We start from the raw sequence: 20021 nt of genomic DNA, 5'->3' as shown, positions 1-20021 counted from the left end.
ATGTCCCAATTTGGTTGAACTATAAGGATTTTCCGCAGAATGGAAATTCTGATTTTTATTTAGCTCTAATATTTGCCAACTATCCTAATTTTTTCATAGGACACTTTTAGCTTGGTTGCATGTAACCAATGTCCATTCCAAGAGCTCTGAATTCACTTGAAGGTTGATGCAGCTTACTCTGATGGTAAAACCATCCTACCTTGGGGTGAAACTATATTAGGACTAGATGACATTGCCTGGCCACTTTATGAAACAACATCAGAAAATCCCAGTGTATGTGTCAAGGTCGCATAAAATGAGGATTCAGTACCACAAGATGATGCCTTTATCAGCATATTGCATAATCAGTAATCCAGCCCCTGGATGCTTGATCTAGGGCAGGACTTAGCACAGTCTGAGGGTACGTCTACACTGCAGGGGTTTTCCGGTATCCTGGAAAAACACCGCCGTGTCCAAGGAACGCATTTGCTCTTCCACAAAAAAAAGCAGAAGAGCAAATGCGCTCTTTCAGGGAGCCCTGTTCTATGAGCCCTGTTCTATCCTTTGCAGAAAGAGGAGGCTTTTCCATCATTTAGCCCCATCTAGACTGGGCCAAATAGCGGAAAAGCCTCTTCCAGAAAAGCGATCGGAAAAAGCTAAGCAAATTGCAAAGCGCAATGGCGACGTCTATATTGGCCCCTTTTCCGGAAGGGGCATGGTAATTTTTGAAATCGCAATAGGGAAATGCGCGGGGGATTTAAATATCCCCCGCGGCATTTAAATAAAAATGTCCGCCGCTTTTTTCCGGCTTTTAGAAAAGCCGGAAAAGAGCGTCTACACTGGCCCCGATCCTCCGGAAAAAGCGCCCTTTTCCGGAGGATCTTATTCCTACTTCGAAGTAGGAATAAGATCCTCCGGAAAAGGGCGCTTTTTCCGGAGGATCGGGGCCAGTGTAGACGCTCTTTTCCGGCTTTTCTAAAAGCCGGAAAAAAGCGGCGGACATTTTTATTTAAATGCCGCGGGGGATATTTAAATCCCCCGCGCATTTCCCTATTGCGATTTCAAAAATTACCATGCCCCTTCCGGAAAAGGGGCCAATGTAGACGAGCCTAATGTGTATAGCTTTTTCCAAAAAAACCCCTATAGTGTAGACCTAGCCTGAGTTTACTCAGTTTGGGCACCTGAGAGAGAATTATAGGGTCCTCCCTGTGTCCAACAGCCACAGTAATGAATCTCTTTTTCTATGAATGACAAATTAGAGGTGTCTCTCCTCTATTGCAAAGGATAATACAGTCGTCAGCATCATCCCCGTCATCATTACCATTATCAACACAACTGTTCCTAGTGGTCCCAACTAAGACCAGGGCCCCATTGCACTAGGCACTGGAAACATCCATAATGAGAGACAACCCTTGCCATGAAAAGCTGACAGTCTACAAAAAAAAATATGTAAAAAGGGGGAGCAGAGATACACTGGTGCAAGCTATTACAGTGGGTCAGTTGCTGAGGCATATATTTCTATGGTCAGTTTTGCACAGGAGGTCTGACTAGATGAACACAATAGTCCCGTCTGGCCGTAGAATTTAGGAATCTATGAAATTGGACCCAGGTGGCCTGAGTCTTCATCTAGTGCCCTACCCATTGAACCATTAACTTCTTTGCTTTATTTGGCATTGGAATAACACATCACCCTCTCAGCCTGACCATTTTTCATTCATGTGCATAGAAACAGAGATACCTTTGTATTCACAATATCCTTTCATTATGCCCGGGGTCACCATGCTCCCAGCATTAACATGTCACCTGCCCATCATCCTCACTCACCAATCATCTTTATTCTTCCTATTTTGTCCATGAGCAGTGCTGAGATGATATTGCCAGGCAACACAGACAAACTACCCAGGAAACTGACGAGATAAATCAGAAAGTCGTTTTCCTGCTCAAAATCCAGGTGACATCCCTCCTTCTGGACCAGGAAGGTGGTGTTTATAACCCTGCACTCGATGAATTTGTGTTCATAAAGGTCTGGGAAGGCAAAAGGCAAAGATTGGACTCTCAGGGGAGCAGCCACTGCAGCTGGGAAGAAGGAGACATTCTCGGGGCTTAGTTCAGGTTAAGGCTCACTGGAGTGGAAAGGTGCAACCTGCCTAAGTGGCACTAGCTGGAGGCCTCATGCCTGAGTAGCCAGAAGCAGACATACTCTGCCAAAGGGCACCGTATGTGACACCTGTAGAACAGGGATAAACCTGTGCATCTCCTTGCATTAGCTGATATGTAAGGAACAAGAGCATGCATATAGACCTATATTGCCTCATAAAGCCACCTCTAGTTTCTTCGGTGCTGGCAGCGGATCTATCATTTACCTACCCTCCAGTGCCTGGGGAATGCTGGCTCCAGAATTATGCCTACCTTTCACACTACAGGGAAGAGGAGCATCCTTTTAATACACCCATGCTGGAGCAGTCATACTTTAGCACTAGCTGCTTAGCATTCCGACCAATAATGAGCAATAGCCCATGTGCTGGTGCCATAGGCTGTGATTTTCATCGTCCAGTGACTTATTTTCGGTTAAAGGGAAAGTGAAAAGTTCTTTTTAAATGAATTGAGATAATTAAATTAGCTCAGTTGCGTGAGATCCCAAATCAGAAGCTGGATAGGGATTGAAAAAAATGACTAACCCAAAACTGTTTAAAATCCAGTTCCTCTGTTACTTTAACTTGCCATGGTCTGAATTCATTTTTTCTGGGTTTCTCCTGCAATGGTCAATGACACCATAACCAGTGCAATTAAGAAAGAAGGAATGCAGCTGTCTGATCGGCTCTAAGTCCCTCAGTGAGCGCTACCTGAAGCCAACACTGAGATGGAACTAGCACTGCAAATGGGAGCTGTTTTAACCTTGGGCAAAATTCTGATCTCAGTGCAATTTTTGCAACTGAGGCATATATATGCCTGGAATAGTAAACTCAGGTCTTGAAAGATGGGAACATCCTAGTTCACCTTAAATTTTAAAGCAAATACAGTATGTAGCCCTCCTCTACAGAAGTTCACCATAGTCACATTTAACACCAAAATTGATCCCTTTCTTGGTACCTGATCACTAACAGCCCCACATACCTGCTTCTATAGCATCACTACAAACTGCTCTTTACAAATCAGACCTGACCAAGTCAGGAATCCCCTTACCAGTGTTATAGAAGACAGAAGAGATAATGGTGCAGTTTTTGAAGAAGGTCTCACTGGATGTCACGTCTTCAAAATAGCACTCCTCAAACAGCATGTCCTCAAAGGTCACATATTTGAATTTCATCTTCTCAAACCTGAAAGGCAGCAAAAGAATCCCCACCCCAAGCAGAAGTGAGTAAGCACAAAGCACACAATGACCATTCCAATAACCTCTGAATGTACAAATGATATGGTCACACAAAGGGACAGTGGTGGTTCCTAAGGACAGGTATTGTGTGACTGCAAGAAAGAGGGTTTTTCTGGTGGTAGACATCAGTCATCTAGGATTCTCTGCACCTACTTCGCTTTGCAGAGTCCTCACATCAGACCAATCCACCCTTTTAACCAAGAAAGAGTGGACACCACTCCTATCAATACTGCTGTGGCCTCGCCTAGAGAAGGCATCAGTCAACAGCAATGCAAACCCCTCTCTCTGTCCCTGGGATGAGCTTCTTGCCCCCATTTTCCTCCCATCTCCTTGCCAATGGTAAATCAAAATATCCTTTATCAGAAGCCATCAGATCTATTGGGCTACGTCTGAGGCCTTGGAGGCACAAATACGTAATTTCCAGTCCCATCTCTGCCACTGCCTATGTGATTTTGGGTAACATCTATGCCCCATTTCTGCAATATTATGGAAGGAAGCACCAGATGGCGCTGTTAGACATTGTTTTCCCAGCTCTTTTCCTTAACCCAGGGATGGGCAACCACAAATAGTGGGTGAGTCACACAAGTGGCCCTTCTTCACCTCTATGGGCCGTAGCAGCCCACTGGGGTTCCACCTGTGGCATCCCTGTCTGCCCCCACCATATGCCTCTTGTGAACTGGGAGCACCAGATCCCTGCACATATCTGCTCCTCCCAGAGATGGAATGACACAAACAGCTGACCATTCCAGCTCTGGGGGGAGGAGGGGAAGGACCAGGGATGGAGCATGAATCAAGCTTTTCACCGCTGCTCCAAAAGTGTAGTATGGAGGCAGGAGGTATAGGACATGCAGGGCTCTGGTGCCCCAGTATACGAGGTGCATGGGGGAGGGAAGCAACCAGGGGGGTCCATGGGCACTGCAGATTGCCCACCATTGCCTTAGTCTGTCAGTGCTCTACATTTTTTGAAGAAATGCAGCATTGTTGTCAGTGCTGCGATGGAGTTTCTTTCCAGGCAAGCTGTTGCAAACAGCAATCATGTGTTCTCCTTCTCTTAATTTTTCTAACTAATGTCAATTCTTCAGATAGAAAAAGGCTTCTTGGGAATGAGGCATTGGTGCCGGGCTAAGATTTTTGAAAGAGGGATTCACCTGCATGTTGACTTCCTCTGTTCAAAGACTACTGTGTGTAGTGTAAATAAAACAACACTAAGAACATGCCCAGGCTTATCACAGATTTCTGTTCCCATTTGAAGTCAGCCTGCAGGGCTCCGACATGGGCTACCCACTTCTTAGACAGGTGACAATATTCTTACACACAGTATCTCACAGAAGTATGGTGAAAATTGATTCATGAATAGGCAGGGAGCATTCTGAAGATGTACAGAGCTATATAAGTCAGAATATTCTTGTCCAAGTTAATGAGAGCAGGGCAGGCACCAAATAAAAGGCTTTGAACAAAAATCCAGCAACTTAATTTAATTGACCATTTGCAACAGCGCCTAGTTTGATGTTTTACTCTGATAAATTAATGCTACAGGCTTCCCAACAGAGGCCTCAAACTATTATGAATGTTCAAAAATTACATGAAGACTAATCAAGCCCTGTGTTCCATAAAGAAGGTCTCAGAGGTTACAACAAAAGTGAGGCTGATTTGCATTTGCTCAGTAATAGTCTGCAATGCATTGACTCTTCAAGGCCTTTCAAGACCCCCTCCCTGCAGTTTGCTGGCTGAAAATCCATCTTTGAAGGAGCTATAAAGCAGCTGCCTGGCCTCCGGTCAGGTTTTAACTCACTGCCACGAGCTGGTGAGAAAATGGAGCCATAAGTCATACGAGGATGTGATGCAGGCAGTGCTAGAACACAGGCTGAGCACTCTTAGAGTGAGTTACTGCAATCGAAAAGAACCAGCAAGTGGGCTAAGCATTAAGAACATGCCTGATGGCTCCTTTTACCCCAAAGAGATGTATGTCTAGGGCACGTCCCTACCCACAGCTCAGTCCTGCAAGGGGCCAAGTGCCCTTGATGCTGAAGTCAGGAGGTACTGAGGACATTCAGCACCTCTATTGAATCATCTGCCCTTTGCACAATTAAGCTCCTACTCCCTTCACCAAGACACTGATGCAATCCATCCCGTGTCTGGCTGCTCCCCAATGGGGAGATAAAAGAGTTCAGAAGTAAGTCCCCCGTGCTATTGGGGAATATCTAACACAGTAACTGTGGCTGAAATGTGCTAGGTTACAGCAGAGGGAACATGAAGCTTGTTTTCTTTCGCAAACACTGAAGAGCGATGGCCTGTACAGATGCCAGGCAGCACTGGAAAGACAAAAAAACATGCAGGGAGTGTGGAAGAGGAAGAACATTTAGGGTGTGTCTAGACTACATCTAGACTATCGGCAGAGAGATGTAGATTAGGCACGTCGAAATTGCTAATGAAGCGGGGATTTAAATATCCTGCGCTTCATTAGCATAAAAATGGCCACTGCTTTTTTTCAGCACGGAGCTTTATCAGAGAAAAGCGGCAGTCTAAAGGCTGATCTTTCAAAAAATAAAGCCTTTTTCAAAAGATCCTGTAAACCTCATTTGATGATGGATAAGGGATCTTTCTAAAAAGGCTTTATTTTTTGAAAGATCAGCCTCTAGACTGCCACTTTTCTCCGACAAAACTCCGTGCCGAAAAAAAGCAGCGGCCATTTTTATGCTAATGAAGCGCGGGATATTTAAATCCCCGCTTCATTAGCAATTTTGACGTGCCTAATCTACATCTCTCTGCCGATAGAGAGATGTAGTCTAGACACACCCTTAGTGAGCACACACATGCATATGCACACACACACATACACTCTCTCTCTCATTGAGTCACCAACCATATCCAATATAATCATTTTGCAATGAGACTTCAGATACAACGACTGTGCCCTGATATTAAACAAGACTGTGGGCCGGGGTATTTGGGGTCTAGTAGACTATTTACTTTCTAAGGACAGATCCAAATGACTCTCTGTTGTATTGCATACAGTAGGAGTGGGCAATGAGCAGACTGCCAGTTGGACACGGTTCACCAGGGTTAGCCCCTGGCGAGCTACAGGACACTTTATTTACCTGCTCATCTGCAGGTATGGTTGCTTGCAGCTCCTGTCGGTCATGGGTCATCATTCCCATCCAATGGGAGTGGCGAGAAATGGTAACTGTAGAAGCGTAGGTGAATGAAGCATCTGGTAGCCCTCCACAGGCTAACTCTGGAGAACCGCTTCCGGCCCATGAGCCACTTATTGCCCAGCCCTGTATTACAGGCTAAAGAATTCTTTGTGCTACCATACAGCCTTGGGTCTGCCCAGGGTTTGGTCATATATTCCAACAGGCCAGAGCAATCACTATCTTGATTCCTCCATCAGCGGAGTGAGTTCTGGAGCCTTCCTAGAGGAACAATGGGACCAAAATACCTAATTGGCTGAGCTTGATAAATGTATGGAGGGCATGGATGATGGGACTGCCTACAATGGCATGTAACCCATCTAAGGGTACGTCTAGACTACAGGCTTCTGTTGACAGAAGTTTTGTCGACAGATACTGTTGACAAAACTTCTGTCGACAAAGAGCGTCTAGACTACATTGAGTTCTGTCGACAAAGCAAGCTGCTTTGTCGACATGGTAGTGTAGACGCAAAGGACAGTTTACATGCAATAACACCTTCTGTTGACAGAAACTCTGTCGACAGAAGGCGTTATGCCTCGTAAAATGAGGTTTACCAGCGTCGACAAAACTGCTGAGTTCTGTCGACGTTATGTCGACAGAACTCAGCGGTAGTGTGGACGCAGGTATAGTTTTGTCGACAAAAGTCCACTTTTGTCGACAAAACCCTGTAGTCTAGACACACCCTAATACTCCTAATAGCAAATATCTCTAAGAGCTAGTGATGGGGGACACTGGATAGGGAGATTTCTGAGTTATTACAGAGAATTCTTTCCCAAGTGTCTAGTTTTTGGCTCTTACCCACATGCTCAAGGTCTAACTGATTGTCATATCTGAGGTCAGGAAGGAATTATTCCTTGGGTCAGACTGGCAGAGACTCAGAGCAGGGAAGATTTCGCCCTCCTTTGCAATATGGGGCACTGGTACCTTGCCAGATTAAGCCAGTGTAAATGGTGGATTCTCTGTAACTTGAAGTCTTTAAATTACCATTTGAGTACTGCAGTAACTCAGCCAGAAGTTGGGATCCCATTGCAGTAGTGGTCTGACCCAGGATGACTGGATATAAACAAAGGAGCACCCATAAAACGCCACCCGGATGTCAACCTCCATTAGAAACAGATGGAGGGAACCTAAAATCATGTTTGCCAATGGACAATAGTGATAGGGAATGTCAGGTAGTTTTCAACTGCTAGGCATAAAATAAAAAGTGATTGTAAGATGGTACCTGTGTTGCAGGGGGCACATGTAGAGCTGAGATTTTAGAGAGTCTAAATCTATTTGGAACTATGTGAGTAATTTATGCAGTAACAGCTAGAAGGCAAGGGGTGAACTTCCAGTTAGACATGTGGACAGGGTCCTTGTGATGGGGCACTCTGAGCTAGCAAGTGAGCCAGTACCCTGGTCACTGTTCATACTAGGTTCGTCTAGAAAAGGAACGGGGAATGGGGGAGGGGGAGGTGAAAGGAGAGATACCTATCAACCAACCAACTAGTATGCTAGGAAAGCTTGACAAAGGGAGTCCTTTAAGCAGACACCCTCTCACCTCACCCCTTGGAGAAGGAGTTAGAAAGTTAAGATCCAGCATGTAAAGGTGTGGCTATGGATGGTGGAGGGATTAAAACACTGAAAATAAACTACACAGTAGCATTTAGAAGCAAGGTCTCAGAGCAGTCTGTGTTCATGGAAGAGACATGGGTGCAGCACACTGCCCTTTCACATCACACACACACACACACACACACACACACACACCCCACACATCATTTTATTGTTTATTTTGTGGTGGTGACCAATACATTCTCCATGCTGTAGAGATGCAGAGCAAGACACAGTTCCTGCACCAAAGGGCTTTCAAACCAGAAAGACCCAAAAGAAAAACTAGACCAAAGATAGAGAAGTAAGAGACCACATACAAACTAATCACCATAATGACAAATACATGTCTTGTCAGTTATACAGGGTCTGGTCCTCAACTGGTGTAAATCAGCGTAGCTACATTGACTTCAAAGCATCAACAAGGATCTGGCCAATATATTTTGTTTTAGTTGGCAAGGGTGGATGTGGGAGAAGTTTGTGAGGTAGCTCAGAAGTCAATGGCAAAGCTCATATTGACTGTGCTGGTACAGAATGGTCGCCATGGTAAATAATGGCTTTAAGAGAGCACAGAGGTGTTTGCTTTGCAAAAATGAGAGTGGAAAGTATATTACAAAATAAAACAACTCTTTCTTGCCCAGGACCACTAGATGTCAGTACGTCTTAAGGAAAGAGAAAAATCTAGATCCAAAGAGGCCCAAGAGAGGCCTCCTCTGATTCGAAATGCACTGGTCCCAGATTAAGAAAGTCCCATTATGAGGACATGGCAGACTATTAGGAGAAGAATTCTGGAAAAGGAATTCCTCAAATCCACTTTAAGACTGGAAATGCAGATAAATGGAGTTGGGTGGAAAGACAGCAGAGCAGAAAGAATACATGATCTGTAGAAAGCTGCCCTTCGTGCTCCAGAGTTGTGTGTGCATGTGGGGTTTCCCCAGGGCTGCCCCGAGCCATTCGTGCTCCCCAGGCCCCGGGAGCATGGCACTGCCCCCAGGAGTGCGGATCATGCGCGGCCCCACCCCTGGGTACGTGGTGCCTCCGGGTCCTGAGTGCCCGGCACATGCGCAGCCCCACCTCCAAGGCACCAGGGTACCGCCCCCACTCGGTCCAGCAGCCCTGAGAGGCACCCCCTACAATGGGGTGCCCCGGGCAGTAGCCCGGTCAGCCCATAGCTTGGGCCAGCTCTGGGTTTCCCACAGAATGAGGGTTATGCCCATCTGGGTGAACAATGCAAAAATATGGCTCACTCAAATATCCTTTGCATTAATAATTTACTTTTAATTTTGCATTTAGCTGCACATAGCTTTACCGGGAACTTGGGGTTTGCCATTCTCAAACGTCCAAATGACTATGTTCAACTATGCTGAAAACAGATGTCACAGTCACTGGCATAAGGATTAATAGAAAATGAGTTTCAAACCCACACATGTGTGTTGCCAGGCCAGAAATACTTATGCACTCCTTTGTTGCTACCTGCCTGATGTTAGCAAATTGAGAGAAGACCATGGACTCATTTTTTCCTTATCCCTTTTCCTTTGTGGCCATGTCTTCCCAGGAATATCCATAAAATCAGACTACAGGCTCAGCTGGTACAAATACTATACGCATGGCAGTTAAAGGCTGCATCAGTAAGATCTGTCACAATCTATCCGAGACAGGACTATGTAGCACTTGAAAGACTAACAAGATGGTTTATTAGGTGATGAGCTTTCGTGGGCCAGACTTACTTCCTCAGATCAAATTGTGGAAGAAAATTGGCATGACCATATATACCAAAGGGATACAATCAGAAAAAGTGAACACACTTTGTGTGTGTGTGTGTGTGTGTGTGTGTGTGTGTGTGTTCACTTTTTTTGATTGTATCCCTTTGGTATATATGGTCATGCCAATTTTCTTCCACAATTTGATCTGAGGAAGTGGGTCTGGCCCACAAAAGCTCATCACCTAATAAACCATCTTGTTAGTCTTTCAAGTGCTACGTAGTCCTGTTTTTTGTTTCAGCGAGACTAGACTAACACGGCTACATTTCTATTACTAATCTATCTGAGGGACTTCTATGGCCCTCCAGGGCACTTCACAGTCTTTTAATGGATTTATCTTCACATCATCCTAAGACTGTGATTCTCAACTGGTGGTCCATGGACCACTGATGGTCCATAGTGACTTTTTCGGTGGTCCACGAAAATATTTTGATTGGCCTGGTGGTCTGTGGACTGAAACAAGTTGAGAACCACTGTCCTAAGCGATAGGGTAGCACTATGGCTTCCATTATACTGATAGGGATCTGAGGCACAGAGAGATTGAGTGACTCACCCAAGATTACACAGGAAGTCTATGACAGACCAGGGAATTTAACTTGGGTCTCACAAATTAGAGGATAAAACGTTAACCATTGAAATATAATTCCTTTCCACCTGGCCCTAAAACTTCATTCAGACCCACCCCAGCCTCAGGAGCAATTAGATTTCCTAGGAAGTTGCCAGCATGACAGGAAAGGGATCATATAACACATGTGATACTAATGGCCCTGATTACACAGTACCACTAAATGCTAGACTGATCTGCTATGGAATGGCAACCTAACAACCAAGATTTCAAACAAGTTAGATATGTAGTTTTGAATACAAAATCATGTCTAATTTCTGAATGCAATTATTGTAACTGTAGGATTAAATCAGGTAACTGTGTATGCAAACAGTAAACATGCAAGTCACCAGGGCCTGATGAAATGCATCCTAGAATATTCAAGGAGCTGATAGAGGAGTATCTGAGCCTTTAGCTATCATCTTTGGAAAATCATGGAAGACAGGAGACATTCCAGAAGACTGGAAAAGGGCAAATATAGTGCCCATTTATAAAAAGGGAAACAAGAACAACCCAGGAAACTACAGATCAGTCAGTTTAACTTCTGTGTCAGGAAAGATAATGGAACAAGTAATTAAGGAAATCATCTGCAAACACTTGGAAGATAATAGGGAACAGCCAGCACGGAATTGTAAAGAACAAATCATGTCAAACCAATCTGATAGCTTTCTCTGATAGGATAACAAGTCTTGTGGATAAGGGAGAAGTGGTAGACGTGGTATACCTAGACTTTAATAAGGCATTTTATATGGTCTCGCAGGATATTCTTATCAATAAACTAGGCAAATACAACTTAGGTGGGTGCATTACTGGCTGGATAACCATTCTCAGAGAGTAGTTATTAATGGTTCACAATCCTGCTGGAAAGGTATAACAACTGGGGTTCTGCAGGGGTCTGTTTTGAGACTGGTTCTGTTCAATATCTTCATCAACGATTTAGATATTGGCATAGAGAGTACGCTTATTTAGTTTGCAGATGATACCAAGCTGGGAGGGGTTGCAACGGCTTTAGAGGATAGGGTTATAATTCAAAATGATCTGGACAAATTGGAGAAATGGTCTGAGGTAAACAGGATGAAGTTTAATAAGGACAAATGCAAAGTGATCCACTTAGGAAGGAACAAGCAGTTTTACACATACAGAATGGGAAGTGACTGTCTAGGAAGGAGTACGGCAAAAAGGAATCTAGGGGTTATAGTGGACCACAAGCTAGATATGAGTCAACAGTGTGACACTGTTGAAAAAAAAGCAAACATGATTCTAGGATGCATTAACAGATGTGTTGTGAGCAAGACACGAGAAGTCATTCTTCCACTCTACTCTGCACTGATTAGGCCTCAGTTGGAGTATTGTGTCCAGTTCTGGGCACCACATTTCAAGAAAGATGTGGAGAAATTGGAGTGGGTCCAGAGAAGAGCAACACGAATGATTAAAGGTCTAGAAAACATGACCTATGAAGGAAGACTGAAAGAATTGGTCTTGTTAATTTGGAAAAGAGAAGATTGAGAGGGGATATGATAGCATTTTTCAGGTTTCTAAAGGGGTGTCATAAGGAGGAGGGAGAAAAATTGTTCTTCCTTGCCTCTGAGGATAGAACAAGAAGCAATGGGCTTAAATTGCAGCAAGGGAGGTTTAGGTTGGACATTAGGAAAAAGTTCCTAACTGTCAGCGTGGTTAAACACTGGAATAAATTGCCTAGGGAGGTTGTGGAATCTCCATCTCTGGAGATATTTAAGAGTAGGTTAGATAAATGTCTGTCAGGGATGGTCTAGACAGTACTGGGTCCTGCAATGAAGGCAGGGGACTGGATTCGATGGCCTCTTGAGGTCCCTTCCAGTCCTAGTATTCTATGATTCTATTATTCTTATTTGGCAACTTACCCAGGAAATTACCCAGTTTGCACATTCAGTTGCAGCATTTGCCTCTGTAATTAATTTGAAAAACTGGCTGTATTCTAAAACTTCAGAAAGACATGAACTGGTGAGCACCAACATTCCCAGACTCATAATGATCTAGAGCGGGCTTGGGGAACCTATGGCCCATGGACCAGAGCCAGCCCCCAGCTTACTTGGATCCGGCCTGCAGTGAGGCCAGAGCGCGACAAGCTGGCACTTTTGCTGCAGCCCCATGGCAAGTCTCCAAAATGTTATGTGCCATGTTTTATTGACCCTATGCCCTCATGCCTCAGATATAAAAGAATACAGGTTGCATTCACTTACTTATCATTGACATATTCTCCATTCCTATGGATCTGGTTTTCCAGTGTGAAGTTGAAGGTGAAGTGCTCTATACGTTCCCGATTGAAGATTTTGACACGGGTTTCATATTCCTCATTCTGGAGATATCGGATCATGTCAGGGAACCAGACAGTAAGGCCATAGTAACTGCCACAAAGAGAGGAAAGGGGCATGTTTATGATAAAGTTTACAAATATTTTGGTGTTGGGCTGGACCTGCACAATATCTGTCTTAGAAGTAGCTCTATTTCTTGGTTCTCAGTCAATGCTTCCAGGTAAATGTAATGCTGGGGAAAGTATCAGATTGACTAGAGAACAGAGTCTTCCATTTATCCACAGCACAGGAATGTCATCATGGCCAATGGTGAAACCTGCTTTAGAGGAACCAAGTGCCCTAAGTGACGAGCAAGTAGTTCAATCTCTAGGGAAATTTCAGCCCTTGAATTATCAGTTGATGTTGCCAATAAAGAAGCCATCATTGGTGCCAACAAGAGACGGGTAAATAGAGTGCAAATATTCTGTATATATTGAGTTCCAATGTTGTTAACAAATTCATTTTTTCATGCCTACGGTTCTTTTGTGTTCAGGAACAAGTGCAATCAAGTTGCATTAGCATAGCTCCTTGTGGAAGGCAAAAGTTAGACACACATTTCCCAGTTCTTCCTAAAAGAGAATTATAAATTCACTTCACAGGAGCATTCAAGCTAGAAACAGCCAGTTGGTTAGCAGTTTATTTTCAACACTACTAATATAAACAGGGTTCAAACAAGAGACCTAGAAATTTAAGGCTCCATATAAGACTACTGAGCCATGCAATACCAAGTTACCAACCTTTCTTCCCCAAGGCCTGATTTTTTCAAGGTATATTAAACTCTCTGTTATGGGCTGTCAGACTATTGAATAAAACATAGCTGCTTAGCAGATCACAGCCTAGATTTTCATGGGTGCTGTCTCTTTAAAATAGGTTTAAGTGGGCAAAATTTGGTTTTTGTAACACAGTTAATCTCACAAAGGCTGATAGCACATTTCACTGTAGATGGACATTGATTGCAACAATTAAGCTCTCGGACAGCTACAGTTTCTTGAGAAAGTTAGAGAAGTGACTTACCTAAAGGCCATTGCAAACCAAACCAGAGCCAGAATCAGTGTATTCATCCTGTACTGGGCTGTCAAGCAATACAAGAGGTTGTCCCAGACCTACAAATCCACAGGAAGGGCATCAATCACATAGAAATCCTAGCAGAGACCTTGAAACATTCATTTAAGACCAGGTCATGAATTTAATAATAAAAGTGAAGAGGGCTCATGTGGGAAAAGATAGATGGGCTGTTCAGATCCAGAATTTGTTCCAAACTGGGTTTACAAGGATAGATTACAGAGATACGTATGAGGACCTGAAGGGACAATGTTCATGAAGGCTTGGTCCAGTAACCTTCAGGATAAACGTTTCTGTAATGAGCAGGTACGTGTAACACTGCTTTCCATTAAACGGATCTGGAGCTGCTTACCTGTATCCTATAGAACTTAGCCTGCTAAACAGATAAAGGAGATTTCTCTTTACTTCAAGTGGCAGGAGCATCTGCTTCTGAAGCCTAAGAATCTAGGTTAACTCTACAGCTTCTCTTGGCAGTTGTGATGGGCAGAATAACAGGAGGGTGTAAAGTGCCAAAGTGGCCAAAGTGCTTGCTGGAGACTCAGTTTTAGCAAGCACCAACATTAACCAGACAGAATTCAGAGAGAGAAAGAGAGAGAGAGAGAGAGAGAGAGAGAGAGAGAGAGAGAGAGAGAGAGAGAGAGAGTGTGTGTGTGTGTGTGTGTGTGTGTGTGTGTGTGTGTGTGTGTGTGTGTGTTAGGTTTGTGCAGCAGAAGTGGAAGGGAAATCAAATACACGTGTGCTGCGGATTCACCCTGAGGATTTCTTTAACTTAACTGATATGCCATATATGGCTAATCAGTTCGGGAACTGGTTGGTGGCTTGGGCTAAGGATGTGAAGTGAGGATGTGGGGGTAGATATAGAAAATGCTACCAGAGCCCAGGCCCATTCATCCAACACAGTGAACCCAAGGGATGTTGTGACTATGAATCAATCTCAGCACAGCTAAGGCACTGAAGCCTTGAAGCCTAATGGGCAAAAGCTCTTGTGGGATTGATTGTGCCTCATGCCCCATACCTGTCTGAATGTGGTTGTGAATCTGACCAACCAGCGCTGGTACCATGTTCCTGTTGAGCTCTGGATTTCAATAAATTCGTCTACTTGCTTTGGAGTTTTGATGTTGGCAACCTGAAAAACACAAACCAAAGTTTCAGCAATTGAGCCTGGATGGATTCAACTATTTCTCTCTCTTCTGCACAATTCCTTTGCTTCCAGTACAGCAAACTTCCCTGATGTTTGCCACAGAACTTTCACCTGCTATTTTTTGTGATGTGTTACCATTGGATACTGAGTTTTTCTCATGGGCAAAGAATCGCTCTCTCTCGCTCTCTCTCTCTCCCTGATATATTTCAAATCAACTTCAAACCTTCATTTAATAGGTTGATAATAAAATGCAATTCTGACATTCAATGCATTCAGCTAATACACATACACTATGTGATCTTATCTTTAAGAATTCGCCTGGTGATTAGAGCTCACAATTATTGCAAAAAAAACAAACCCCAACATATAAGTTAATACGGTTTTAAACAAACTTGCTTGTAAGTATACTTGTAAATAACTGCTCTTGAATGTGCTATAACCTAGGAATCAGTCACAGACAGTATTTGGTGAATAATTCTGAGTAAAGAACATATTCAAGAAAATTGCAATCTGTGGTGAAAAAAGAAAAAGAAGGTGAAATTCACTGAATAATTTATTCAGTATGAATGAGTCACTCAGCTCGATAAGCGAGTGCCTATGTTCTCCTGACTGGAACTGTTTAAATGTCAGATCTGGGAATTGTCCCAGGAACAGCTGGTGCATGACTGACTGGCTCCCACTGGCCAATTAGCAAAATACAACTTCATGGGAATGTTACAAGGCAAGGAGAACTCATTGTCTGCCTGTGCCAGGAGGTTTCAGTAAGTCTTGAGTCAACAGCCAAACTCCAGATCAGAAGTACAATATTTCAAATCACTTTGCTACATAGAAAATAGGACATCATTAGCTGGAGTAAATGTTCAAAAGTGTTGTGCAGATTGACAGACTGAGTCCTAAAAGGAGCAGATGCCTTTAGGATCATCAGGTACAGGAGCAAATACATATAGGTTTGACACAAGAGTGACACAGACAACACACAGTTTTAATCCAGAAGCAGCATTGGTTCCGTGTGCTCTAAATCCTCCAAGATGGTCAGTCTCACATTACAATAGGATAGTGATAGAAATGTAGCCGTGTTAGTCTGGGGTAGCTGAAGCAAAATGCAGGACAATGTAGCACTTTAAAGACTAACAAGATGGTTTATTAGATGATGAGCTTTCGTGGGCCAGACCCACTTCCTCAGATCAAATAGTGGAAGAAAATAGTCACAACCATATATACCAAATATATGGTATATATGGTTGTGACTATTTTCTTCCACTATTTGATCTGAGGAAGTGGGTCTGGCCCACGAAAGCTCATCATCTAATAAACCATCTTGTTAGTCTTTAAAGTGCTACATTGTCCTGCATTTTGCTTCAATTACAATAGGAATGTGCCCTGCTTCTCTCAGTGCAAATAGGAGAGATGCTGGTGTGGATTGAGGCTGCCATTGTAGACTAAAGGCAAGAGATGGGGATAGCTGCTGAAGAAGGGGCATGAAGTAGAGGGGAGAGCACTTGAAACATTCAGCATCCTGTTTGCCACATCTTATAGTTCTGCAGTATAACCAATCTGGCCATCCCAGTTTTACAGAAGACTAACTAACTAACTAACTAACTAACTAACTAACTAACTAACTAACTAACTAACTAACTAACTAACTTTCTTTCTTTCTTTCTTTCTTTCTTTCTTTCTTTCTTTCTAGTTGAATATCTTATGCCCAGGAAATAGCTCAGGCTCATTAAGCCCATTTTCTGACCCTGGAGTCTTATCACACTTGGAGGTGCAGTAAATTAATCTCTTGTATTATTGATGGTCTCATTCATTATGGACACTGTTCCTGCATAACTCCTCTTCCAAGTTAATCATGCTTTTTGCACCAAAAAGCTGAATTTTGCAGCCAGATTTTTCTTCCCTCCCTTTTTCTTTTAAGGATATGAACCTTCTCATACATAACAATCTCATTCAAAGAGCATTCCGCAGCTGATGCACTGACTGTTTACTGCACATTTACTGAGTTTTGTGATTAACTCCACCACACACCTTCTCTAAACCCACTAAGTTAGACTATGCCTATTTCAAATGTTTTCACCCTAAGCATTGGCCCAGTAACTAATAATCATTCACCTCACTTTCCATCAAAGAGATTAAAGCCTGGCTACTAGGCAGATGGGGTTTGGGAAGCTCATTAGGAGGTACATGGAGCTTAATCAGAGTTTGATTAGAAACTGCAATGGAGAAAGGAGTCATCCGGATTTCCCACATGAGTAATGTCCTGCTTGTTTACTTTGCTCCTAGAGCAGAGCAATTAGAGGTCTGAGTGTAATTGGAGCTATCCACTGTGCTTTATCCCCATTCATATATAACTCCAGCCAACTTTCATGGGATTGATCACTGAAAAACAAGGCTGGTGTATGACCTTAGGCCAGGTCTACACTAAACCCAGCAGCTTGGCTGTACTGTTCATACGTAGCTGGAGTCGGTTTACCTGAAGCCAAGCTTGGCGGCATCCCCACAGCAGGAGTCTGACAGGAGCAAATGCTCCTGTCAGCTTCCCTTACTCCTTGCAAAAGCAGGAGAGGGGGCTCTCTCTGAGTTTGATTTAGTGAGTCCTAACTAGACTCACTAAATCAATCTCTGGAAGTTTGATTGTGGCAGCAGATATTCCATTTAGTGTAGACAAGGCCTCAGTGTGCAATCCTTATCTTTTCTCATTCTCTCTCCTGGCTCCTGGAGGTCACATACAAGGCTGTCCTTAGGATTTAAAGGACTGTACACATGCAGTACTATTAAACTGGTGCCCCCGTGCCTTGTAGCAGCTGGAGGAGATGATGATTTTTTAGAGATATGATTTTATAATCTTTAGCAACACACTAATGAAATAGTTTTAAAACAATTTTTAAACTAAAGAAGATCCTGTAGACTAATGCAGTAAATTCAGAAACTGACAGGGATTGGAAAATGCCTGTTAAATGGCTTCACTACCACTTGATTATCTCTTTCATGGGGGTCTGGAAGGTTTTTTTCACTTTTAATTAACTAGATCCTCTCTGGAGGAAGCAGAGCCACAGAACAGGGATATGAAGAGGCTGGTGGGTGGACATTAAGACCCAGTGTTGCCCCAAATTTTTGAGTGCCCTATGTAGCTGCATATTCTGTATATGGGTAAGGAAGGTTCTGAGTGTGTGAGCAGCTGGAAGCTTCAGGGGAAAAATAAGGGAGGTCTGGTGCCCTTCAAAGGAGATTCCAAACCAGGAGCTGGCCTATAAAGATTCCCACCTACCAGTGACCCCTTTACCTCAGTGTAACTAACTGCTTTCCAGAAGAAAACCATACTCACCGTAAACACCCTCTCCGGCTCCCCTTTGGCCCTCATGTTGGTATCATGAACTTGCTTGAGAATCATCCAGGCTTCATCATGTTTACCTATCTGGATACACCAAGGGAAGACCATCTCAAGTCAGCCATTAAATACCATGGTCTCCAGTCATGTGGTTTTAAAAATGACACAGGAAATCCAGCTCTGGGGGCCCAGGTGCAATGGAGCAGGGCCGTTCTGCATTGTGTATTGAGGAGGGAAAAGCAGAGGGCAGAAGGCCAATCCATCAAGGTTTATCTTTGTGGACAATGCCACAGTTTTGTGGCAGAAGAAAAGGAAGCGCTCTGTAATGATTATTTAGAAGAAGGGAGTGAGGCAAAGTGTTGTCTCCAGGCTGAGCATAGGACGTATCAGGAGACAGGGTTCTCCTCCCGCCTCTGCTAATGCTTACTGTGTAACCTTCAGCAAGTTGATGTGCCTCGATTTTTCCATCTATACAATGGGGATAAGTAATACCTCTCTGAGGGTATGTCTACACTACAGCACTAATTCGAACTAACTTAGGAATGTGCCCTGTTAAGCTAATTCGAATTAGCGCATCTAGACTTAAAAAATAGTTCGAATTAGCGTTTTGCAATAGCGAATTAGCATGTCCACACTGAGTGGACCCTGAACCGAGGTTAAAGATGGCCGGAAGCAGTGCCGGCAGGGCATCAGATTAGGACTTAGAGCATGGAGCTGCTGCCTCAGGCTAGCCGAGGGCTGTGCTTAAAGGGACCCAACCCCCACCCCGGACAGACAGTTCTCAGGGTTCCCCGCTTGCAAAGCAGTCCTGGCTTGGAGTGCCCTGAGTGCCCACACTCGGCACATCACAGCACTCGGCCATCTGCCCGGTTGCACTTGCCGCAGGCTGCCATCTGGAGGGGGGGGGTCAATCAAGGGGCTTCAGGAGAGCTTCCACCCCGAGGAGCCCGCAGAGCCAGCCCAGTCCTCCCCATCGGGGGCTCGTACCCCATTCCTCCCTCACCTCCTTCCACTTACCCCTCCCTAGCCCCCCTTCCTGATGTACAAAATAAAGGACACTTGTGTTCAAAAATAGAAACTCTCTTTATTGAACAAAACTCAGGGAGACTGGGAAAAGGAGGTGGGAGAGGGGAAGAGAGAGGGTGGGAGAGGGGAGGGCAACTAAAATATCAGGGGGTTGGAACAGGTCCCATATGAAGAGAGGCTAAAGAGACTGGGGCTTTTCAGCTTAGAAAAGAGGAGACTGAGGGGGGATATGATAGAGGTCTATAAAAGCAGGAGTGGTGTGGAGAGGGTGCATAAAGAAAAGTTCTTCATTAGTTCCCATAATATAAGGACTAAAGGACACCAAATGAAATGAATGGGTAGCAGGTTTCAAACTAACAACAGAAAGTTCTTCTTGCTGCAGGAGGCTGTGAAGCTAGAACTATAACAGAGTTTAAAGAGAAGTGAGATAAAGTCATGGAGGTTGGGTCCATGGAGTGGTATTAGCCAGGGAGTAGAAATGATGTCCCTGGCCTCTGTTTGTGGAGGGCTGGAGATGGATGGCACGAGACAAATGGCTTGGTCATTGTCTTCGGTCCATCCCCTCCAGGGTACCACTGTTGGCCGCTGTTGACAGACAGGCTACTGGGCTAGATGGACCTTTGGTCTGACCCAGTACGTTCTA

At 44.0% G+C, this 20021-nt stretch overlaps 1 protein-coding gene across 2 annotated transcripts in view; it reads right to left on the bottom strand.

Annotated features, from left to right (window-relative positions):
- The window catches only part of SV2B (synaptic vesicle glycoprotein 2B), a 141225-nt gene that overhangs the window by 9225 nt on the left and 111979 nt on the right, over positions 1 to 20021 (bottom strand). For both annotated transcript variants that reach the window (XM_006110835.5, XM_006110836.5), the window contains exons 6-11: positions 18350 to 18439; positions 14902 to 15012; positions 13839 to 13927; positions 12714 to 12878; positions 3163 to 3296; positions 1804 to 2004 (exon numbers count right to left, since the gene is read on the bottom strand). In XM_006110835.5, coding sequence (XP_006110897.3) covers positions 1804 to 2004; positions 3163 to 3296; positions 12714 to 12878; positions 13839 to 13927; positions 14902 to 15012; positions 18350 to 18439 — 790 coding nt within the window. The remainder of the gene's footprint in view (positions 1 to 1803; positions 2005 to 3162; positions 3297 to 12713; positions 12879 to 13838; positions 13928 to 14901; positions 15013 to 18349; positions 18440 to 20021) is intronic.

The sequence above is a fragment of the Pelodiscus sinensis genome, chromosome 14, assembly GCF_052426305.1.
Source record: "Pelodiscus sinensis isolate ZL-2025 chromosome 14, ASM5242630v1, whole genome shotgun sequence".
Lineage (NCBI taxonomy): Eukaryota > Metazoa > Chordata > Testudines > Trionychidae > Pelodiscus > Pelodiscus sinensis.
Note: the sequence above shows the minus strand (reverse complement) of the source record. Positions and strands in the feature narration are given on the sequence as shown.